Source organism: Rattus norvegicus, chromosome 12, assembly GCF_036323735.1.
Source record: "Rattus norvegicus strain BN/NHsdMcwi chromosome 12, GRCr8, whole genome shotgun sequence".
In the NCBI taxonomy this organism is placed as follows: domain Eukaryota; kingdom Metazoa; phylum Chordata; class Mammalia; order Rodentia; family Muridae; genus Rattus; species Rattus norvegicus.
In genome coordinates this window covers 47,439,870-47,464,530 of record NC_086030.1, presented here as the reverse complement: position 1 = coordinate 47,464,530, position 24,661 = coordinate 47,439,870, and the positions used below count along the sequence as shown (strand labels likewise).

The 24,661-nt window shown below is 47.2% G+C and overlaps 2 protein-coding genes and 1 non-coding gene across 7 annotated transcripts in view; 2 read left to right on the top strand and 1 right to left on the bottom strand.

Moving 5' to 3' along the window:
* Ankrd13a (ankyrin repeat domain 13a) overlaps positions 1–5,703 on the top strand; it is a 30,132-nt gene extending 24,429 nt beyond the window's left edge. For all 5 annotated transcript variants that reach the window (XM_006249461.3, NM_001012148.1, XM_006249462.3 and 2 more), the window contains exons 12-15: positions 233–343; positions 1,093–1,253; positions 3,067–3,134; positions 3,756–5,703. In XM_006249461.3, the coding sequence (XP_006249523.3) occupies positions 233–343; positions 1,093–1,253; positions 3,067–3,134; positions 3,756–3,951 (536 nt within the window). In that variant the 3' untranslated portion in view covers positions 3,952–5,703. The remainder of the gene's footprint in view (positions 1–232; positions 344–1,092; positions 1,254–3,066; positions 3,135–3,755) is intronic.
* Positions 5,704–7,698: 1,995 nt separating this feature from the next.
* C12h12orf76 (similar to human chromosome 12 open reading frame 76) lies at positions 7,699–12,383 on the bottom strand. Its single transcript, NM_001417147.1, has 2 exons — positions 12,223–12,383; positions 7,699–8,786 (listed from the first exon to the last, which is right to left on the bottom strand). Exons 1-2 carry the CDS (start codon positions 12,353–12,355, stop codon positions 8,701–8,703), a joined length of 219 nt encoding a protein of 72 aa, NP_001404076.1. The 5' UTR covers positions 12,356–12,383; the 3' UTR covers positions 7,699–8,700.
* Positions 12,384–14,666: 2,283 nt separating this feature from the next.
* Positions 14,667–14,787, top strand: LOC120096122 (small nucleolar RNA SNORA26). The gene has a single exon (XR_005492148.1). It is a non-coding gene; the product is annotated as a small nucleolar RNA SNORA26 (small nucleolar RNA).
* The last annotated feature ends 9,874 nt before the right edge of the window (positions 14,788–24,661 follow it).

Sequence of the window (24,661 nt, the reverse complement as noted above, 5' to 3'; positions counted from 1 at the left end):
AATGACAGCATTAGACACTCAGATCTCTTGATACATAGACACGCTTTAGGGGTTGGAGTAGTGCAGACAATGCTACTTGGGTCATTTCCTGACGCCTGGCTCCTGCCTTCCCTTACCTGGCCTGTGTCCGACTCTGTTTCCCATCTGTGGATGATGAAGCATGCCCTGCACGGGGGTAGCAGATGATTACAGCTCTCAGTGAGGCCTACTAATAAAAGCTTTTATTGGTCAGAAATCCCCTTATTCCACGTCTTAAACGCGAGGATTACGTTCGGAAATGTTAATGGCTGCAGCACTGCTGAAGAAAGGCAGAGCGTGGAAGGGACCCAGGCCGAGTGTGCAGGTAAAGCGGGAAGGCTAAGACTGTAAAATCATGTTTTGAATACTAAACATTCTGAAATGAAGCAAATCTGGGTTGCAGAAGAGGAGAGTTTAGATGCAGGGGAAAACAGCTTGAATGATGGAGGACGGGGTGGGGCTATGCTCTGGCCATGGTCTCAGGACTCTGTTTCCTTCCTTATGATCATATGTTACTTTTCCACCAAGAAAAATCAAAGAACACAGGCTGTTGTTGCTGTGAATTTTACTGTCCTGATTCTCCCTTTAAAGTCTCCAAGTAGCAAACTGATGATGAAGACTTTTACCGTGGCTTCTTTGTTTCACCTTTTATTGTCTGGTCCCACTTAGCTGAGGCCCTGGGGGCGGAGCCGCGGAGCCCTGGGGGCGGGGCCAGGAGCCTCCCCTGCTGGCAAGCTCAGCTCTGCTCACACTCTCTGCCCCGCCCCTCCACGCCCCACCCTCAGCCCTTGGGTTCTTTGTTACTGGTTTTGTTCCTTTTGATTTGAAATGTTTTTTAGGCTGAGTGCAGCAGCTCATGCTGTAACCCAATGTGTGGAGGCTGAGGCAGGAGGGGCTTTTGAGTCCAGGAGTAAGACAGTCTGTAGTTAGAGGCAGGAGAAGTATGAGTTTGAACCAGCCTGGGCTATGTTTTGAATTTTAGGCCAGCCTGAGTTATAAGACACTGTCTCAAAAGCAACTCGTCTGAATGGGTTGTAATGAATGGAGACCTGGACAGCTGCCTTTGTGTTTCAGCTTCTGATGCCACGAACTTCGAGGTTGACCAGTCTGTATTTGAAATCCCTGAATCCTATCACGTTCAAGACAATGGCAGAAATGTGCACCTGCAAGACGAGGACTACGAGATCATGCAGTTCGCCATCCAGCAGAGCCTGCTGGAGTCCAGCAGGAGCCAGGTGGGATGTCAGCAGGGCGGGGCTGACGCCTCCCCTCACCCCCAGCTTCAGAAGTTTCTCACTCAGAACACTTGCTCTGCGTGACGTGCTTGGAATGTTCACAGCGTTTGCGTGGGTCATTTCACAAGGCTTGCTACCTAAGAGACCTGTCTACATCGCCCCTGTTGGCATCGTTCGTACGGTGTCTTCAGACAGGCTTCCTGTCGAGTTTACCAGTGTAGCTGCTGCATCTTGTCAGGGGTGTGCTTTATTCGTGGTCTTGTAGCTCTGACATTAACGTTTGTAAAGTAGTCTCAGTTACGGGGGCGATGTGGACTTTGATCCCCAAAGCATCGGGTGTGTACAGGCTCAGTCAAGGGTGTGAGGGATTGGAAGCTTAAGCTTGAGGTCTTCTCATTTTAAGGAGTCTCCTTAAACTCTTCCTGCTTATCAAGCAAGGTCAGAAGGAGGTAAAGAGTTATGCCTCCTTCCTCCATACCCCAACTGCTTGAAAGGCCTGAATATTGAGGACACCCTGGCTGTCCCCTCCCTCCTGTGGCTTCTGGTGCTGTCCCGGGAATGTTGCTCATCTATTTCTGCTGTGTGGTCTCTGCTCTCTGCTGCTCCGACCTTGGGCAGAGGTCAGCATTGACATGGGGACAGAGAAAAAGGAAACCCTGGAGTGTAAACACTGTCTTTTCCTCTGAGGCAGGGTCATGTGGTCTACAATGGCCGTGTGTCCTGGGCTTTTGTTGTCCATCTGTTGGTCATTCGTTTCTTCTTTCTTCCTGCCACCCACTCAGCAGAGTATGTAGAGTCTGCTGGGGATTCCTGGTGAGATAGCCCCTGCTCAGTTGGAACCTCAGAGCTGTGAGCACAGTGTCCTCATGCCACAGCTTTCTGGGGCTTGAGTGGTCGGAGCCCCACGCCCTTGGAGCCCCACCCGCTTCCTTCGTTCCTCCCTCCCTCCTCTCTCCCTCCTCTCTCCCTTCCTTCCTTCCTCCCTCCCTCCCTTCTCCCTTCCTTCCTTCCTCCCTCCCTCCCTTCTCCCTTCCTTCCTTCCTCCGTCCCTCCCTCCCCTCTCCCTTCCTTCTTTCCTTCCTTCCTCCCTCCCTCCCTCCTCTCTCCCTTCCTTCCTTCCTCCCTTTCTTCCTTGCCCACTTCCGTCACAGACCCATTCCAGAGTCACTAATAAAAGCGAGTGTTTATAGGTGCTTTTTTCCTGCATGTGTGCATGTGCCTGGTGCCGGATCCCCTGAGCTGGAGTTAGACATGGTTTTGAGCTGTCACGTGCATGCTGGGAACCAAATCCGGGCTCTGGAAAAGCAGACTCTGCTCTTAACCACTGAGCCATCTTTCCAGCCCTCATTTTTTTGGGCGGGGGGTGTTTAGTTTTTGGCAGCTACGCTGCCTGCTCTGCTGTCAGTACTTCCTCTCTGTGCAAACGAGCTTCTCCTTGCTCTCCCGCCGTAAAGACCCTGGTACGTCTAAGTTCCAACGACAATAATAGCCAGAGTCTAGGGCAACCAATAGCAACTATGTCTTCTTAGTTTGTCTTCAAAGCTTGCCGGGTCTCAGTTGGTTGAATGTTGCCTGAGGCCAATGGTTCTTACTAGACTGGAACTATGTAAAGTCTGAGGAGGTGGTGGCCTTGAATCCAGGGTAACAGCGGATGCCCTGTGCCACATGTTAGAAAAGTGTATAGCCTGACAGTGCTGTCAGTCACTGTCCACGGCCAGCTGTAAACACCAAGAGTCTGGTTCTCACTGTGTTCATGTCGGTTTGGCAATCGTTCCGTCTATGAGGTGTTTATACCCATTGTTTGTTTTGGCAGGATCTTTCAGGACCAGCTTCAAATGGAGGGGTCAGCCACGCCCACAGTTATGAAGCCCAGTATGAGAGGTACTGATGGGGCTTCTCATGGTGTGGTTCTTGTCACCCCTGGGTTGGCACAGGCACTTGATACAGGGGCACCTGCGTGGTTTGTGTAAAATTTCAGCAGGAGATTTGAAGAGTCAGCTCTCCTGGCTTCTTTCATTGTGGCCACTCATTAAACCAGCTCTGAACTGAGCGAGGGGCACTGAGTGCTGGCCGGAGCATGGGTTAGGAGTGCTCGAAGCAAAGCGTCAGGTAAATGTGTTCTGATTGGCTTGGTCTTCTGTAACTATGTGACTGCAGGTCTGTCTGAGCAAGGACATACAATGTTAATGATGGCGGGCAGGAGCAATGGAAATGGCTGGATTCCTTCCCTTTGGGGGAATGACAGTCATTCCTCCTCCTTCCTGTATGGTAGGCGTCTGTGAGCACTATAGGTCAAACACCTCAGCTTTGCTTACAGACCAAGTTCCGTTCACAGCCTTGTGCTGGGTGATGCTGGGTCACGGGGGGTGGGTGGGGGGCGCAGCAGCTCCACCTCAGGAGTGCTTGGCACAGTTCCCCTTAGTAGCCAGTAAGAAATAAATGTAGCTACTGTCACCGCCTGCCTCCAAGATAGGAATGACTGTCTCCCGCTTTCCACCCCAGGGCCATCCAGGAGAGTCTCCTAACTAACATGGAAGGCCGGTGCCCGGGTGGCCTCAGTGACTCCAGCCGTTTCGATAGTGACCTGCGACTGGCCATGGAGCTGTCTGCCAAAGAACTGGCGGAACAGGAGCTAAGGCTCCAGGAGGAGGAGGCGGAACTCCAGCAAGTCTTACAGCTGTCACTCACTGAGAAATAGACATTTCATGCAGGGCTGCAGAGCAGAGGCTCTGGGAGCAGGGAGTGCTGTGCCAGTGAGAAGGACCGAGGGCAGAGGGCCACACTTCCTGCAGACAGCAGCCGCCCTTCCCTTATGTAGAGGTGCAGGACCAGGGACTCCCCAGAGTGGAGAAGTGGGCATCGGCAGAGCCCCCGTCTCCACGCCGAGGGGAGGGGAGCACCGTCACCTTCCATTCGCTGTCCTGCCTGGCAGGTCACATTTTTACTACCAGCTTTAGACAGAAACGCTGAGCCTGCAGGCTAGTAGACGCATCTTAGTCAGAAATGACAAGCTACTGCGGAGTCAGGGTGCTCTTTCCACAGGACAGCAGCCATTGTGGAGTGGGTCAGAGCCGGAGGCGTCCCTTCCTGTTCACCAAAGAAACGGGTTCTGCTGACCTCTTAGTTGTCCTTCCTGTAGGGTTCCTACCGCATCGCCATCATACGGCCCCATCTCCACCTTGTTCCACGCCTTTCACCCCAGCCAAGCGGATATGTACAGGCTCTAGTTTAGATTATGGCTAACTATTCGCATCTAATTAAGATAGACAGATGACCACGGATGTTGCCTTAGCCTTAAAAATTACTAACCGTGTTAAGCCACCTCACTTCACACACTTGAGGACCTGATTTGAAATCTGTAAAGGCAGTTCCTTTGGGAGCAGCATCCTCCAGGTTAAACCAAAGGCAGCTAGCTAATCCTGTCCTTGGAGGAGCAGCTAGGGAGACCCGTGGCTGGGTTCTCAGAACGCGCAAGCTGGCCAAACCACTGGACGAGCCGGGCTAGTGTGTTCTGTGCCTGCTCCAGGCCGGACTTCCAGTGGGGAGAGCCAGCTGCACGGCCTGGCTTCACAGAGGGGACAGGATAGACCTGAAGCCAGAAAGGGAGCGAACATGGAGAAGAGGCTCTTCATCCAAAAGGGAAAAATGACGACTCCACACTGCTTTTTAGAGTTCAAATCAACATCTTTCTGGAAAAAATATATTTTTTAACAGAATCTTTTTATTATTTTTAAAAGATATAAAACTGACTACTCCCATTAGTAGCAATACAAGGTTATGCATTTTAACCAGACTTTCTCAGGCCGCTTTTGGATACCTTTAGTAGGTAACTATTTTGTCTAACCCTCCTGTAAATACCTATTGCGTAACAGACCAACCCCTGGGGAGTACAGTCAAGGGCACCTTGCACCTCTCCCCCGGCGCAGGCATTCACCCCCATGAGGCTGTGCTGATCCCGTGGTAAGACAGTACCCCCCTCTGTTCTGTGTCTGTTTCCTGTTATGCTTCTCTGGGGATAGGAAGAGAATCCACCATTCCCAGGAATGTCTGTTTGATACAGTCAGTGTTGCCAGTAAAATGTTCTGAGACACAAAGAATTGTTGAGTTTAATTCCTCATAGCCTTTTTTGTCATGGTCTGACCAAAATCCCTTCCCTGCACACAGGCCACCATGCGTACATTTGTTCCATACACAGGTTGGTGGTCTGTTCGCTTGACATCTGCAAAGACACAAAGGGAGTCACGGCTCTGCCAAGCGTACTCCCTGAGGGGGATCCTAGGTAACCTCTGCGTCTGTATTCCGTCGCTCTGCTCTCCTGGAGTCTGTGACTGTTCCCAGAAGCCACTTAAAACGGGACTCAGCATCACATCGACGTGTCGCAGCTTTTCCCATGTTCTCTCTCAAAACACCAATAAATCCGCTTCCATAAAGGGCACTCATTGTCCCGACAGCCGGAGTCCTGTCTCTTCCAACGTGTCCTCCAGTCACTGTGTCGCCAGAACACACACTTCCTGTTCACAGAGCAGCACGAACACACCCCTTCCCTGTCCTGCACGAGCACTTTCCCAGCCTCAAATCTCATGGACAGACGGAAATAAGCGAGGAGGGTGGGGCCACTTGGATCCTTGCCGTCCTCGGCACTGCAGACTCACTCCCGGCCATACCCCTTCACTAAACAGACTCAACTCCTTGAAGCTAGGGTGCTGGGGGCTGCTTTTAAGGCATTCAGGTGAAAATTGGGGCCTTAAAAGGAAACAGGTAGCTGGTGACGAACAATGTCAGGGCTCCGATGTGGGCGTCGGTGTTCTGTGGGGAGAGCAAGAATGTGGAAGAACACCCCCCTTTGAAGGCATGGGGTACAGCCCATGCAACGAGCAATTCACCAAGATTCCAGTTCCCTGGCTAGCTGAAACTGAGCTCTACCTGTACACAGGGCTGGCACAAAGTGTAGCAGGAAGGAAAAGCAGGCTTTGAATGGTGACAGGACAAAGCAGGCAGAAGCCTCAGGTGCCTCCTGACCACAACAGCAGGAAGAGACAGATGGGACTACAAACTAGGTGACTCTGGGACAGTGAGTGAGTGCTGGAGACCACAGTGCAGCCTAGACCTCAGTCTAGAAACAGGTGTGGGTTTAGGATTGGCATCCAGATGGAAACTGTGACTGTGCTCCCAGTCCCCAGACCTCAAACAGCACCCGTGTGTGGTGTAGACTGCTCACATGTTCGACTGGCCACACAGGTAATGTCTGGGGAAGGTTTGGCTAAGGGGCCTTGCCCTGCACCTCTGAGTTCCCTCTCTCTGTAGCCCTGGTTGGCCAGGAACTCTTCAGAGACCCACCCACCTCTGCCTCAGGAGTGCTAGGACTAAAGGTGTGCAGCACCAGGCCTGGCAATTCCTTTATTCTTTTAAATACTTTACCTTTGGTTGCCTGTATCTGAGGAGGGAAGGGGACACATGAGCGCTCTGGCCTTAAGCCGGGAGTGGGGTTGCAGGTGACTACAGGTTGCCTGATGCGGGTGCTGGGAAGAGGAGGGTCCTCAGGAAGAGCAATGCATGCCCTTAGTTAGCCGAGCCATCTCTCCAGCCCCACAGTTTCTATTCCTGAGCTTGCATTTCTGGTCTAATTCTTTGCCCTGGGACACAAGAGCCTGGAAAAGTTGAGCCAAGTGCCTCTGGGACCTGACCCATGTCTGGCTGGTCTACCAAGCAATGGACAAGTATCAGGGTTTATAGGTTTAGAAAAGCTTCAGCGTTTCCTTTTAAAAACCAACAAGTATCACAGTAGCCTGTCAACACAGACTGGTCTGGAAGCGGGCTGACCATGTCCTGCTGGGGAGGACGGTCTTGCCATGCCTCCTACATTTCAGTATTTTACACCACCAACTTCAGAGCGCCAGTGTTACTGCTAATAAGGAAACAAGCACCAGAGAGGTTAGTTGGCCTTGGAACAAAACTGCAGGCCTATTCTGCCCCGGCTGACTCTGGCTCAGCTCTACTATTTAACAAACTATTTTAAACTCCACTACTCAGGTCTTCCTTAAACAAATCAGGCCAGATTCATACTTTCATATTCATTCTCTCTCTCTCTCTCTCTCTCTCTCTCTCTCTCTCTCTCTCTCTCACACACACACACACACACACACACACACACACACACACACACACACACACACGTACATGCAAACACAGGTGCATTAAAGTCTTGGGGGTTTTAAGGATTTTATGTAAATGAGTGTTTGCCTTTGTGGAAGTCAGTGCACCACATGAAAGCTGGGTGCCCGCCTGAAGTCAGAAGACGGCATCCGATCCTCTGGTGCTGGGAACCAAACCTGGGTTCTCTACAAAGGCACCAAGTGCTCTAACCACGGAGACCTCTCTAGCCCAACCCCTGCATCCCAAACACTCAGGGACGTAAGGAGACACAGAATAGCAGACAGGATTTCTCTTCGATTTAACTGACATTTAATGGCTCAGGGTTACAATTTCCAGACGTGACCCCACAGTGAGGTGCTGTTCACATCAGTGCAGGCTGTTAAGTTAAAACACAAGAAGACCAGTGCTGTGTTTGAGGGGAATCCACTATTAAGCATAACAACAACTTCACAGCAAATTAAAATAAATACTCATAACCTCTAACAATGGGAAGTACCCACAGGGAAAATCTAGTTCAGTAGCAGCACTCGAAAAGTAGACAGTCTTGTAAACACAGCAGCTTGAACAGGGGACACATGGCTGAACCCTCTACACTAGGGAGAAAGGGAGACCGGCTCAGGCTGCCACCCCGAGCCTTCCAGGCAAAGGGGGACACACGATCGCAGACCTCAGACTCAACTCTGGCTGGGCGCCAAGGCTGCAAGGAATGATGACTAAGTTCCCCAAATCAGCAATGCATGCAACCAGGGTATTCGAGGGCAGCTCAGCAGAATAAGAGACGTGGTGTGTTTTATGTTTATGTATTCCTATGTAGAGCCCAGAGAACAACCCATGGAACTGGCCTCTCCTCCCATCGGGTGAGTTCCAGGAATCAAAATCCGCCTTGATGGCAGGTGCCCGTACCTGCTGAACCATCTTGCTGGCCCCCGTGTGTGATTGACACACTGCGACAGAGAGGCTGAAAGCAGGGGAGGTCTACGTGTTAGGTCTTCCTCTTACTAGTTCAAGCATTAGTGATTAGTTCTCAGTGTGGTTCTTCTAGATGCTTTGCGATGGAAAAGTCTTTACGAGGAACCTTGGAGCTTTGGGCTTAACTTTTAACCAGTGCCCCAAACAGAAGGGAAGAGATCAGTAGCCAATAGCTGACGTGAGGGAAACAGTTACTTCTAGAGGCTTTCCTCACCCTGAAGCATTTACCATCTGCCCAGAAGTTCTGATTCCACCGTCTCCAGTGGCCCATGTGCAACACGACTTCTGTCCCAGAAACCTGGAGCAGGGCTTCCTTGTGTGGCCATCACCGTCGACGAATGGGCTTGTAGACACAGAACGCCATAAGGACCACCGTCACCAGCAGGATGCTAAAGACGGTTCCCATCAACACTGCAAAGGGAAAACAAGTTACCTCGTGGAGGCTCAGGGCTCCAGAATTATCCAACTGCGGCTCACACCGAGGGTACTTACTACACAGGGTGCCAGGAAGTAGCCACGAACGGGCACTCGTTCAAGTCACCCCACAGATACGGGAAAGTAAGCGTGAGCATTCTTCATCCAGCCCTGCGCCGGGGGAAGAACCGGGAGGGGAGGAGGCACCTGAGGAAACAGCACACTGAGCTCCTTCTGAGACACAACTCAGGTGGCCAGGGCAGTCCCAGGGCTCAGCAAAGGGAGGGCCCTGAGGCCAGGACAAGCCCAGCACGTGCGCAAACAGATGAGCATCGTGGAGAACCAATGCATGCAGGACCTGGCAGACAACAAAGGAACATGCACTGGCTGCCCACCGAATTTATTTTTGTATGTCGTATATGTGCACCGCACAGGCCTGTGTGTGTGCAAGTGTACACCCCTGTACACCCGTGTGCAGGGCCTACACAAGACATCAGATCTCTTCCTCCTCTGCTCCATGACTTGATGCCTTCAGAGAGAATCTCCCATGGGACCCGAGGCTTGCTGTTTCTGTCTGGGCTGGCTGGGCAGCCAGAAAGTTCCTTGTCATGTGCACCTTTGTATGTGGGTGTCAGGGACTTGAACTCAGGTCCTCGGGCTTGCAGGCTGAGCACTCTTACTGAGGCATCTTCTAGGCCCAATCCCCACTAAATACCAAGAAAGGCCTTTGGAAGGCTGCGAAGACCACCCAATCTGGTTGGTTGGGAAAAAAAGATCCTCTAGCTTCTGTTCCGAGAACATCTCATTATAGAAAATGACAGAGCCTGGGAGCCCAGCCTCATCTTTAAAACCTGAAGATTTGATAGATGAGCCAGTTCAGGCGCTGGTGGAACCCTGAGAAGGTCTTCTCACCAAAACAGAAACAACTTTACAAAACTGCTTTATAAAAATACAAAGCCAACAAAAGTCTTCTAAATCTTATTTTTTCTCAGTGTCTGTCCATACAAGGGGGTCAGATTGATTAAACTCGGGTCACAGCAGCAAGGGCCTTTACCTGCTGTGCCACCTCTGGCTCAACTTCCTGTGTGTGTGCGTGCCTGCATGCGTGTGTGTGTGTGTGTGTGTGTGTGTGTGTGTGTGTGAGAGAGAGAGAGAGAGAGAGAGAGAGAGAGAGAGAGAGAGAGTGTGTGTGTTTGCGCGCCCATGTGTGTATGTGTGGGATGTTTTGCCTGCCTGTATGTCTTTGTACCACATGGGTGCCAGAAGTCTCAAGAGGGGGTCAGATTCCCTGGGACTACAGTTTCAAAAAGTTTAAGCTGGCACGTGGGTGTCAAAAATCAAGGCCCAGTCCTCTATAAGAGGGGCTGGTGCTCTTAACTGCTGAGCCGTGTCTCTCCAGCGCCCACTGTGCTTCTGAGAGTAAAGTTCCCATCTAAAATATCCAATGTGCTAATGGGAGAAGTGGGGCCTACAGGTGACCACTGAGCCTGGTGGCCCAGGCCTTAAGGACCTGATGACATCAATAACCAGCCACTGGCCTTAATGGACAGCAGCAGTCTTCCGAGACATTCCAAACACTGTGACCTTCAATAAGCAAATTTATAAACATTTAGCTCTGACTACGTGGGCCCATGTCAGGTTCCACTGTTGTTGTTCTGATCGAGCTGCCCTTCCTCTGAACAAGACCGGAGTACTCTCCAGGCAGTCATCTCAGAGCCTCTGTGCCTGCCCCACTCCCTCCCCCATCTCTCCCTCTTAGCCTGGTCATTATACAGGAAGGTTCATCTTTTCCTGGTGACAGTGAGAGAGGACAAACATGACAGAGCACGCCCCGACTCCAAAAGGTCGAATGTCATTATAGGACCTTTATGGATGCTGCAGCCAGGACCACCTGCCGAGCATCTCCCCAGGTCTGCATCTGGGTGTGTTTTTGTTTTCCAAGATGGGGTTTCTCTGCACAGACCTGCTGTCCTGAAGAGGCTGGCCTTGAACTCACAGAGACCCACCTGCCTCTGCCTCCCAAATGCTGGGATTAAAGGTCTGCCCTGGGGGCTGGAGAGATGGCTCAGTGGTTAAGAATACTGCTCTTCCATAGGTCCTGACTTCAAACCCCAGCAACTACATGGTGGTTCACAACCATCTGTAATGAGATCTGGCGCCCTCTTCTGGTGTGTCTGAAGTCAGCTACAGTGTACTTATGATCAATCAATCAATCAATCAATTTTTTTTTTAAAGACAATTTTAGACCACCCTCTGGTCACTTCCCATCACTGACCCTCATGTTCTAAATCAATAAACTGGAACAAGTGGAAACCCGGTTAAAAGGATTCCTTTAAGCCCAACTATAGATTACCTTCAAACACTTCACTTCTCATCAAAACAGGCAGCACTCTGGGTGGCAGGTGTGTCTGCATCCAAAGGGTAAAGGAGACTGCCCCCTGCCTCCCCTCTCAAGAAAATAAATCACTTGATCCAAGATGTCAGTAGTATCAAGGGTGATAAACCCAGCTCTAAAGGGAAATCCGTGAGAGCCACCCAGTGGAATGCTGGATAGGTACCAAGTTAGTGGCCAAAACACGGAAGGAACCAGGCAGACTGGAGACAATCCAGAAATGATAGCAGGTGGTCACTTACATCACAGAAGGGAGGGCTGAGACAGGACAGACAGATTCACTGTGAAGTCTACCCAGCTAAGGTCCTCTTACTGCCATGCACTCATTTGTGAATATGTGTGTGTGTGTGTGTGTGTGTGTGTGTGTGTGTGTGTGTGTGTAAGAGCCCTAAAGCTTTTTTTTTTTTTTTTTTTTTTTTTTTTTTTGGAGCTGGGGACCGAACCCAGGGCTTTGTGCTTGCTAGGCAAGCGCTCTACCACTGAGCTAAATCCCCAACCCCCCTAAAGCTCTTTCAAGCCCCCACAAACCCCAGGTTCAAGTACTGACACTCACCACTTCCTACCCGAGTATCCCTGAGTAAAACAACTTTACCTCTGGGCTTCGTTTTCCTTTTCTCTAGAATGGGGCTGGAATCTCTACTTTTCTCATTAGCCCTCCATATATAAACAGATATGAGCAAAACACCTGGTGTGCACGAAATGCTAAAACTTGTCAATTACAAACGCCATCACGGAGAACCGGGCCCATTTCAAAGGACGAGGATGCAGGATGAGCCCGGCTGCCTAGCCTTAACCCACGGAGCGCGACAGGAGAGCACAAACCCGGGTCTTCAGTTTCCAGTTCCAGCAGGTGCCGCCAGCACACAGGGAGAGAGCGCTGGTTCCCAAGCCTGGGGCTGACAGCAGGAAAAGCGGCTTCGCGAGGACTAGCAGCCCAGGTCTGGTACCGCTCCACGCCCCGCCCGAGCCCCGCCCGCGCCCCGCAAAGCTCCCCGCGCCGGGATCTGTCTGCAAACCCGCACCCCGAGCCGCCCCGCTCACCCAGGTTCTGCCCCCGCAGCACCGTGTAGGGCCGGCTTCGCTCCGGCGGCACCCCGGGGCTCGGGGCCTCGGCCCGTCCCAGCAGGAGGCTGCAGAGCGCGGCACACAACCGCAGCCACACCGCGCGCAGCATCTCTGCAGCCCGCAGCGCACGGAGCGCGCGGACGCCGCTTCCGCCGCAAGCCCCGCCCCTAAAAGCTGCCTTTGCGCGGCCAGCCCACTCTGCTCGCGTGGTTGCCACGGAAACAGGACGGGGCGAGAGGGGACAGGACAAGGTTCCTCCAATCCGGAGTGGTCCCCGCATAATACTCCGACTTCCGGGGGGAAATCGTGGTTCCGCGCCGAAGGTTCCACCCGCACGGCAAGCGCTCGCGTCAGCCTTCCCTGTGGAAGGCTTTGCTTTTCACAGTCGTGTGTTTTCGAATTAAGTCGTCCCCACAGTCCGGAGAAACGGGACACCGTGATCCCATTTTACACACGCCTTCTCTTGGAACCCGTATCCTCAACATTTCTAAATTTGAAGTTTCCTTTCCCTTTCTCAAAATAAACCCACCCTACCCAGAGCCCCTCCCAATCTTAGCGCCTTAAGCCTAAAACCACTTGACGAATTTAACGCTTATTTTCCTATTAAAGCAACAGCAACTGGGCAATGGTGTTGCACGCTTTAAATTCCAGCATTCAGGAGGCAGAAGCAAGTGGATTTCTGTGAGTTCGAGGCTAGCCTGGTCTACAGTGCGTGTTCCAAGACAGCCAGGGCGACACAGAGAAATCCTGTCTGGAAAACAAAAGCAAACGGACCAATAAGTAAGTAAGTAAGTAAGTAAGTAAGTAAGTAAATAAATAAATAAATAAATAAATATAAAAAAATTAAAAGAAAATTCTACTCTAGCATGTAAAATCGCCCCAGGGCCGTGATTTTAGTTTTGAAGCCTATAATGTTGAATGAATATGAACGTTCACTGAATGAGGAGGAAGGTAAACTTAGTTAACCTTATTAAGTGTTAGGGCCACTTGTGAGACACATGAGAACCATGCTCCATGCTCCGTCTGCGTTTTCTCTTCCTTTCTCCTCTCCCTCCTCTCTTCTCCCATCCTCTACCCAACTTCAGGTTCAGAACGTGCAACCTCAGCTACCACTGTTTCCAACATTCTGTGTCACTTTCCCTGTAGCCACTTACACGAGGCCTCACAGAGGGTCTGTTGTCAGCAATACAAAAGAGAAAAGTGCATAGCTGGCTGTAAGCACGCTTTTCACGAGTAGTCTGCTGTGATCGGTACAAACACCCCCTCTTCTGGCTGGATGAGTAGACCGTTTAGCTCACTGGGAGATGCTCCTTTGGTGCGGCCATCCCAGCACTACCTGTACTGTTTCTTCTGTGGGTGTTTGTCTCCAACTGAACTGGAAAGTGTGTGAAGGCAGAGACAATGTCCGAAGTGCTCAAACACACACGAAGCAGTATTTTCCAGACATTTGGGGGAGTGGGTACAGATAAGACTGATGGAGAAAAGTATTTATCTAAAAGGGTTGAGGAAGAAAAGCGAAGGGATGGAGAACGGCCTTCTGCTCCACTGATTAACTTGACGTTTGTTGTGCTGGCTCATTTTATGTCAACTCAACACAAGCTATAGTCACTGGAGAGACGGGAGCTTCAACTGAGAAAATGCTCTAATTGTTGGGGATTTTCCCAATCAGTGATTGATGGGGGAGGGCCCTGCCCATTGTGGGTGGAGCGATCCCTAAGCCGGTAGTCCTGGATTCTATAAGAACGCAGGCTGAGCAAGCCATAAGGAGCAAGCCAGGAAGCAGCATCCCTCCATGGCCTCTGCGTCAGCTCCTGCTTACTGACTCCTGCTGTGTTTGAGTTCCTGTACTGACCTTGAGAGAGACCTTGTTCAATGATGAACAGTGATATGGAAGTATAAACCAAATAAACCCTTTCTCCCTAAATATAACCAAATGCCCCTGGCTTTTTGATGCTCTGTGAGAGCTTGCCTTCAGCATCCTCAGATACTTTCTCTCACTGTAACATTCCTCCAGTCACCATGATGGCACGAAGCAGGAGACCTCCACAGTCTTTACCAGTTCTTCTGGAAAACCTAAGATTCCATTCTTGAGAAGTTAAAATGACTCAGAAGGAACATTGGATCACACATCTGAAAGCAGTTTGTCTGTGTAACTGGATTGAAAAGTCTATTAGGGTTGCAGGACGCTGAGTTAAAGTTTAGTTTCAGACAAGTAAAGAATATTTAATATAAATACACCCCCAAATAGTAGGGGGCTCTAATATGCACAGTGCACAATAATATATTAAAATGTCAAGTTGGAGCCCTTTCCTGTGCCTTTTTTTTTTTTTTTTGGTTTTTTTCGGAGCTGGGGACCGAACCCAGGGCCTTGCGCTTCCTAGGCAAGCGCTCTACCACTGAGCTAAATCCCCAACCGTCCTGTGCCCTTTTAAGGTTGTCGTGGTACTTTAAGAGGCTAACACAGAAGGGTAAAGGAATTCTCCATAAAACCCAGAGAGGAAAACTACACCTCCTCTTTGGATCCTGTCTGGAGTCACAGATGAAAAAAATGTCAAGATGAAACCCATTCTTTTAAAACAGACTTTAAATTTGTTTTATTTCTTAAATATTTAAATTTTATTTATCTTGGTTCCTTTTGAGACAGAGTTTCTCTGTGTACCCTGCCTCTTGAAACTGACTCTGTAGATCAGGCTGACCCTGAACTCAGAGATCTGCCTGCCTCTACCTCTCAAGTGCTGGGATTAAAGACATACAGCACCCCACCACCACAGAGCTTACTTTCTTCTTACTTATATGGGCATTTTTCAAGCATGTATGTCTGTGTATCATATACCTGCAGTGCTCATAGAGGCCAGAAGAGGGCGCGGGATCATTTGGAACTGGAGTTACAGTTGTTAGCCGCTGTGTAGGTTCTAGGAACTGAATCTGGGTCCTCTGGAAGAGAGGTCCATGCTGAGCCATCATTCCAGCACCCGTGTGTGTGTGTGTGTGTGTGTGTGTGTGTGTGTGTGTGTGTGTGTGTGAGAGAGAGAGAGAGAGAGAGAGAGAGACAGAGACAGAGACAGAGGCAGAGACAGAGGCAGACAGAGACAGAGAGACAGAGGCAGACAGAGAGAAGAGAGAATGCTACTAATGTAAAGTTTCCATTTGAGAAACTACTTTATCTTTTTAGGAGTGATTTTTCTCAGGAGTGATTGAAATGTCAGGTTTTGAGAAAACTTGAAGATCTCAAAATAAGGGAAGTTTGGGGTATCAAAAAAGAAAAAGGGGGAGAGAGAGAGAGAACGAGAATATGCTATAAGGGTGTAGTGCCTGTGAAGGCCACTAGATGGTACTGTAGATCCTGCAGCAGTTGGGGTTACAAGTGATTGCGAAGTATCTTCTGAAATCTTTCTCAAGCCCGCAAGTTCATTGGTTTTTTTTCCTCCTAAAAATTTTAAAGTTTATTTCAAATATCTCATAGCACACATATCTATTTGAAATTCAAACCTATGATGATGACGGATGTGGGCTGTGTTCCTTTCGAGTTACAGCTGATGACCAGATGAAAACACCCATCTTCCCACCTGTGATGTCTAGTGCCCTTGCTCGGGAGGCATGCACACCATCGGGTGGCGAGTGAGCATTTTCCATCCCTTTGGCTGCAAGGACTAGTTCATGACCTAGTGAGTGACCTGAGTTAGAGCAATGAGCTCTTTGGGCGACCTCCTTCCATCCCAGCACTGGAGGGTTATTTTAACTATCATTAATTTATTATGAGATGGGGAATCTCTTTAAACAGCCCTGCTCTGGAACTCGCTGTGTAGACCATGCTGGCCTCAAATTCATACAGAGCCGCCTGCCTCTGCCTCCCAGGTGCAGGGATCACAGGCACACCAACACGCCTAGCCCATACAATCTTTTTTAAGGTTTATTTTATTTTGAATGTTCTGCTTGCATGTATGTGTGTGTGCTGCACAGGTGAAGGCTAGAGGAAGAAGGTGTGTGTTCCTCTGGAGCTGGAGTTACAGATAACTGTGAGCCTCCGCGTAAGGGCTGGTAATTGAACCCAGGCCCTCTGGAAGAGCAGTAAATGCTTTTAACCACTTACCATCTCTTACTGCCTTTTGTACAATCTCAAAATCATATTCGCTGATAACCTCACTTTTGTTATGATGGTGAAAATCCATAATCACTTTAGCTACTTTCAAATACAATTCGGCTGTATTAGGCGACATCAACACATATGGACCATTTCCAGAACTTTCTCAGCATCTCAAACAGAAACTCCAAGTCTGTTAGACCATAACTAGCCATCTCTCCAGTACCCATCCCCTAGCGACCTGTTTTACGTTTGGCCCCTGCTTAGTTACCTATTCCATATCAATAGGTCACTATCCTATTAAGTGGAACATACATTTGCCCATTTGTTATCGTTAAATAACTAATTTGTGGCTTGTAGCAATCCTTTAACACACACACACACACACACACACACACACACAAGAATCCAGTCACAAATATTTACAGTGGCAAATCAACAAGGCCATCCTCTGCTACATATGCAGCTGGAGCCATGGGTTCCTCAATGGAAACCGTGAAAGGGGACAGCATTTGAAATGTAAATAAAGAAAATATCCAATAAAAGAAAAGAAAAAGAAATTAGACAGCTTGAATTTCGAGATCACATCTTGGTGCTATGCCATTTAGCACCTTGAAAGGCGTGGGACAAGGTTGAAGATTCGGGAAAGAGGGCTGAGTTATTTACTAAAATTATACAAGGCCCAAAAGATGCTTTCACTGATTTAAAATTTTTTATTTTTTATTTTTTTGCATAGATTGACTTCAGGGGTAAATAGAATAATATCAAACTCAGAAGTCAGGTTAATATTAATTGAATCTTTGGCTTTTGAAAGTGCTTGTTCAGAATTCAAAAAGGGTGATTAGGCCTTTAAAGGCAAGATTGGCACCAATAGATGAAGGGGTTAGAAATTTAGCTGATATTGTGTCTCACATTCATGGTGCTACTCTGATAGGTGAAGCAATTTCTAAAAGTTTTAAGTAAAATAAAAATGTCAAATGTTTTAATTGTGGTACACAAATTCATTTGTAAAGGGATGGTAGGCAAGACATACCTAGGAACAATGTTTCTTCTAGATACAATCCAAAAAGATACAGCCCTCTGGAGCATGCAGAGAGTGGGGCAAAGACTAGCACTGGACGAATGAATTCACATCAACAAGGGACAGGCAAGATAACCTCCTAGGGGGGCCCCAAAAATCAAATTTGCTTCAATCATTCCCTGTCAGCATCAGAGAAGCTCATCCACAGAGCAATGAAAATATTTAAGGCCTGTTGTTAACACGACATGATTCCGGATAAAATCAAGGACAGAACAGCTTCAGTAGATAAAAACAAATTCAGGAGAGACTAGAAAACAAGCAGTTTTGCAAACGGCTGTAAATGATCAGAGACCAAAGGTAAAAATACAACTAAGTGGCATTGAAGGGTGAGTAGACACAGAAACATGTGTGTCAATCATTTCACCAAAACCCTGGTATCCAGATTGGTCTCTTCAGCTTCTGGGGATCGAAACTTTATCTCAAGTGAAAAAAATGAAAGGTAGGTGGAGTGTATCAGGCTGGAAGGCAAATGGGAAAATCAAAAACATACATGGCTAATATGTCCATGAATTTATGGCAAAGTGATTTGTTGCAGCAATGGAAAACACAGATTAACATTCCTTCAGTCTTAGGAACAATCCAGAAAATAAAGAATACTTCTGAGAAAAATACTAAAAGCTATTTTCAAGAATGCTCATGAACCATCTATGAAGCAGGACACAGCAGCTGTCAGACGTTTAAAGGTATCAACTGCCCTACCTTTAAAATGGTTAAATGGCAAACAGATGGCCTTTGACACCAGACACTACAGGCACTCGGACAGCTGCTACAGGAGCAGCTAAATGCTCGATATAGTGAAGAATCAATCAGTCCGCAGAGTTCTATACTTGTCATTAAAAAGAAATCTGGAAAATGGAGGATACTAACAGATTTAAAAGCCATAAATAAGGTGATTTAGCCCAGGGGCTCTTTACAGACTGGAATTTCCTTGCTTTATTACCTAAGGGGTGATCTATTATAGTGATTGATTTATAAGACTACTTTTTTTTACTATACCTCTACAAATATAGGTTAAGGAAAAATTTGTCTTCATGGCACCTGCTTATAATAATGGTCAACCTGTAAAAAGGTATCTTTGAAAAGTTCTTCCAAATAGTCCAACACTGTCGATATTTTGACAACCGTTGTTAACAATAATCCATAAACAATTTGCTCATTATAAAATTTATTGTTATGTGGATGATATCTTACTGGCTGATTCAGACACAGATATCTTAGAAGTAATGTTTGAGGAAGCAGAGAGTTTTGCCTTTTTGGTGATTACAAATTACTCCTGAAAAACAAAGAGGACATTCTATCAATTATCTAGGATATTAAATAGGTTTACAGAAAATCTGACCACAGAAAGTACAAATCAGGAGAGATCCATTACAAACGCTTAATGGTTTTCAAAAATTGCTGGGAGATATTAACTGGCTATGATCCATAATTGGATTAACTACAAAAGAGCTAAGTAACTTATTTCAAACCTTACAAGGTGATAAGGACTTAAACAGTCCAAGGACAGTTATCAGCTGAGGGCGCGAGAGAATTAGCTCTGATAAAATAGAAATTACAGGATGCACTTGTGGATCACATGGAGCCAAAGCCTGATGATATTTTATTTTTCTCTCCATTCTTCTATAGGAATTTTTAGGCAGACAACAGATACTATCTTAGAATGGACATTTCCTAGCATACAGAGTAAAAAAATTAAAGATCTATGTAGAAGATGTTTCTCAATTGACACTGAAAGGAAAAGATTTCATTAACTAGCTGGAATGGATCCAGCTGAGATTGTGGTACCTTTTACTAATGCTGAAATGGCCTCATTATGGGCAGAAAATGAACGCTGGCAACGAGCTTGCAGTAATTTGGGAGGGGGGAGAAATTAACAACGAAAAATCCCCAAAGCAAGAGACTTCCATTTATAAAAAGAATAATTGTATTCCCCTTTATATAGGAAAAAGGACACCAATTTCTGGAGCCTCTGCATTTTATACTGATGCAAAAAAAATCCTGAAAGGCATGTCATATAGAAAAATAAGTAAATTAGCTCAAATTCCTTATAGTTAAAAATCATAGCTGTATGACGTCCTTTTGGCATTATTAAATTTTCCTGAATCTCTGAATATAGTTACTGATTCTCAATTTGCAGAAAGAGTAGGTTTACATATTGAAGGTGCTGAATTTAGTCAAAATGATTCAGAATTAACTTTGCTGTTTATTCAGCTACAACAAGAAATAGAAATCAGGGCTGGAGAGATGGCTCAGCGGTTAAGAGCACTGACTGCTCTTCCAGGGGTCCTGAGTTGAATTCCCAGCAACCACATGGTGGCTCACAACCATCCGTAATGGGATCTGATGCTCTCTTCTGGTGTGTCTGAAGACAGCTACAGTGTGCTCATATATAATAAATAAATAAATCTTTTTAAAAAAATAGAAATCACCCACTGTGTATAACACATATCAGATCCCATACAGGTCTGCCAGGCCCTCTAGCACATGGAATGAAATCAATCAGCTATCAATAGAAAAATGCACTTGAGGCCTCAGAATTTTATGAGCAACATGTTAACAGCAAAGGTTTGAAGGATTTTTTAACTTGGCAACAAGCCAAGTAAATTATAAGGCAATATCTTACCTGTTCCTTGTATAACCAAACTCCATAACCTGCAGGAAGTAACCCAAGAGGTACTCAAAGAAATGAAACTTGGCAAATTTGTGTGTTCCATTTTGCAGAGTTTGGGAAATTAAAGTTTCTGTATCATACCACAGGTACATATTCGGCATTTCAGTGGGCATCTGCTTTAAGTTCTGAAAAGGTTGATTCTATAACTACACATTTATTACAAGTTATGGATACTGTTGGGGGATACCTGTACAAATTAAGACCGACAATTCTCCAGCACATGTCTCTGGTAAAAGGAAACCGTTGTTTGCACATTACAACGTAAGTCATATCGCGGGTATACCACACAGTTCTACAAGGCAAGCTGTTATAGAAATAGCTAACCTCGCTTTAGAAGATAGGCTTAACAAAGAGAAGACCCCAGAGATAGTGCCTTATTAACACTTTAAATGCTAATGAGAAAAAACCAACAGCTGTGGCGAGATATCAGCTATAGAAAAAAGAACTGCTGAGTTAAATCATCCTGTATATCTTTTTAAAGGATTTCTTATATATAAGTACACTGTGACTGTCTTCGGACGCACTAGAAGTGGGCATCAGATCCCATTACAGGTGGTTGTGAGCCACCATGTGGTTGCTGGGAATTGGACTCAGGACCTCTGGAAGAGCCTCCCGTGCTCTAACCGCTGAGCCATCTCTCCAGCCCCATCCTGCATATTTTAAAGACATATTGGCCTCAGAATTGAAACTGATATGTGGGGGCTGGGGATTTAGCTCAGTGGTAGAGCGCTTACCTAGGAAGCGCAAGGCCCTGGGTTCGGTCCCCAGCTCCGAAAAAAAGAACCAAAAAAAAAAAAAAAAAAAAAAAACTGATATGTGTTATGTTGAGGAAGAGGTTTTGTCTTTGTTTCAACAGGAAAGCTGTGGATACCATTAAGATTTATAAAGATCAGATGTGATATATATCTCACATATTTAAATATATATACATTTTATATATATATATATATATATATAATCTTCTACAGGGTTACTGGAAAAGCAGGTAATTTCCAACGAGGACAGGAACAAAGAGCAGTTGTTGAGACTGCCAGTAAGCTCATTTCCCAGCATGCAACCCTAACCAATATTGATCTAGATGATGCTCAAAATATGCATATCATATTTATTGGTGAACTGGCAGCTGGGGACTTCATGAAGCAAAAAGGAGTCCACCAACATTTGCCCATTGGCTACAATTGGAAATGTTTTCCTTATATGGAGATTAAACATTCTCTCTCTGAGAAACAGATCCGGACGTTTTTATGAGGCATGGAGAATGTGATACTCAGTCATTGCCGGCCACCATATATGGTCCTGAGGATCGCCCTCACAACGAAGGACTGGATCCATTCGGGAGCAGAGTCCTTCACAGGCTGAGCTATGGAAGGAAAGGTACTACAGTGGACCTGGTACCTAGCTGAATTCCTTTGTGACCAGGATGTCGTAGCGTGGGGGATCAGTGCCATTCCGCATTGAAGAAGCAGCTCGGTTCCTTAAACTGCCCCACCCCAACCCCCAACCCCAGCCCCAAACGAAGCACCTATTGAACTGTAGGGACCGATGGAGTGGTCACAACACTCAGCTAACATGGCTTACTGATGTTCCATCCCTCGGCGGCCTATAGGCCAGGGGATGGGATGGCCCATGCTAAGAGTGGAACTACAAAATCTGCGTGCGCAGCACTATTGGCTGTAAGGCAAACAGCAGGGAGAGCAAAGGGGAACTCTGTACATTCTCCAGTTCACAGTGCGCATGCGGTGGTCCAGCTACACCGTCACCCAAATGGAAAACCACTAACTGGCAGGAAAACGGCAAAGATACCCGGTCCTGGGGGTAGGTGGGGTAGGCATGCATGGATGGAAACGGTAAAACCTAGGAAAACTTACACAGGCAAGACAGACAAAATGTCTGAAAACAACTAAGTAGCGGACACTCGGCATGGTGCTTAATTAAGGCTGGAGGACCACAATTTGCCAGGGGACAATCTCAGAATAAGTCAGCAGGAATGATAGATTGCTCCTAAAAAATAAAGGCAAAATGGAGGACCAAATTAAACCAGGAAAACCCTGCGAATCCAGAAGCAGGCGGTGGTTCACATCTTTAATCCCAGCACTTAAGGCAGAGGCAGAGGTAGGCACCTAAGAATTAGTGATTTAAATTTAAAAGCCACTTACAAAAGGCAGACTGGAATTCAAAGTGGATGTCCTTTGTGACCTAAAAATAAATACTTAAACTTTGAATTTACATATAAAGAGAAAGGGGGGACACAGGTATATTTATACACACACACACACACACACACACACACACAAAGGTATAGTTTCAAATTTCAATAGATTTTTTAAAAATTTTCAACTGAGAATACTTTTCCTGTGGCCAAAAAATAACATTTTGCCCTAGGAAAGAAATAACCAGTCAAAAAAAGGAACGCCCAAGAGTTCCGTTTTGGCCAGGGGATTGATTGTATCTTTCCAGGAGAATAAAAGCATCCAACTAAGGGACCCGGAGACCACCGGACAAGTGAAAAATCTGAAGAGAAAGGACCGGTCATCGAGAGAAAAAGAGTAAGTTGGTAAGCGATGTGGCCCACCTTCAGCATCTCTGCTGTCCCCATAGACATAAGTGACAAATGACCTGCATGTGGTCATTTAAATTAAATTAAAAATTAAAGCTAGCTTTTGGGATTGGAGCGTGTCTCTCCCCTTCTCTAGAACCACACATGCTTGTTGAAATAAAGTATAAAATCTGTCTCGTATCACAAGAGCCACCGGGTCTGGGACAGAGGAAAACAAAATATAAGGGACTATTCTATTGTCAGTAATCATGTTTGGCTCTCTAAAACTTTTCATATATATACTCTGTGGTAATCCTGGTAGCTATACAGAGTACTAACTAATTCTACAAACAAGCCTCACCTAGCTTCCTATACGTGCTTTTGACAAGGGCCGGCCTCAGCCAGGAGAGGGGGTCCTGAGGAAGGGGCATTTGGGAGCTGGGAAACACTGACTCAGACAGTCGTGGGTACAAGCTGACTGCTCTGTAGTCTGCTCGAGACGGCTCCCTAGGCAGTTCTCTGCTCAAGACAGCTCTCCTCGCACTACAAAAATAAAAAATAAAATAAAAAAGTAAAAAAAAAAAAAATCTAAAAGGTCTCTGAATAGCTCATGGGTTTCCGACCAAATTCAGAAAAGCTGCTAGGAAAAATTCTTGGATTTTTCTGAATAAGGTCAGAAACCCTGTTAGAAAAATTCTAAAAGGGTATGGTTTTCTCTCCAAGGAGTTCTCTCTGGGTAGCTCAGCTCTTGCGGACCAAAGTCCTGTCTTTTATGTGCATATCAATCCAATCATCCACCCCAGGTCCCCTGATTCATACCAGGAATCAACATTTCAGGACTTTACCCCCTGATTCTTAGAAGAAAAATGCCAACAATTACATATTTTTTAACATGGCAGATGAATTCAGAGATCTGCCTGCCTTAGTAAGGCACAGACAATAAGCCAGCTGGGTGCGGATCTTGCCCTGAGGTTGCCATTCCTACGACGACGCCTGGGCCTGTACCTAATCTCCCTTCCTCCCTGGCTGACCTTGAACTCAGGAATCTGCCTGAATTTGTAAATAAAAGCTCAGCTGGGTGGGATCTTGCTGGGCAATCACCAGTCCCTAAATCTCTGTCTCCTTCCTTAATATCTTTCTGACAAGCTGGCTCAGAGTGAAACGCCCTCTGTACCTTTCAGGTCTCTGAACCCCCTCATGTGATTCATATCGCATCCTGCATTTTTGCATAGCTGAGAAATCCTGTTTGACATAACCTCTGAACTCCTGTTTTCAGAGTTCTTTCCCACAGGGCTGTCCTGAAGCATTTACCGTTTTGCTGAGGTTGTTATTAGACACACCTTCGACTCCCAGACTCATGCTGCTTCCGATTATCCTGGAGTCGCTGACCTTGGCGGGGAGAATATTCCCCGAAGGAAGAAATAATAATTATGTGCATTATTATATAAGTAAACCTTATGCCTACCAGTGGCCGCCTCCGGTGAAGGCCCGAGTACTGCTAGCTCTCCTCCGGGGGACGGGAACTGTGCCACCGCCATCCCTTCCACGGGGCTACGAAGGACTCCGCATTGTTTACGGGTCTGACGCTGAAGCAGGTACCTCGGAAACAAGTTTGTGCACCTCGGATGTACTTAATACATTGTGAGCCGGCCGAGTTACCAGATAACCCGTCTGTTCCGCCCGTGGAAGTGGGTGGAGGTCTGCGTACCAATTGTTCTCGGACTTGGATTGACGAAATTCCCTCTGGTTCTGGTTCTGGAGCACTGGGATGAGGTCCGGGGACGCACACGCACAACTTGTCAGTAGGCATAAAGAAAAAGTCCAGACCCTGTGCACATCTGAATGGCTGACTTTTGGGGTCAATTGGCCAGGAAGGGGCATTCGATCTTCCCATACCTGTGGCAATCAAATGTAAGACCCGTGGACTTGGATCCCGATCTGACAATCGCCGGACTGCCGGACCAGGTCCACTGTATAGTTGTCTGGAAAGAGCTTATAACTGCCCCCCCCCCCCCCCCCGTTTGGGTTCCTCCTTTTCTCCCTAGC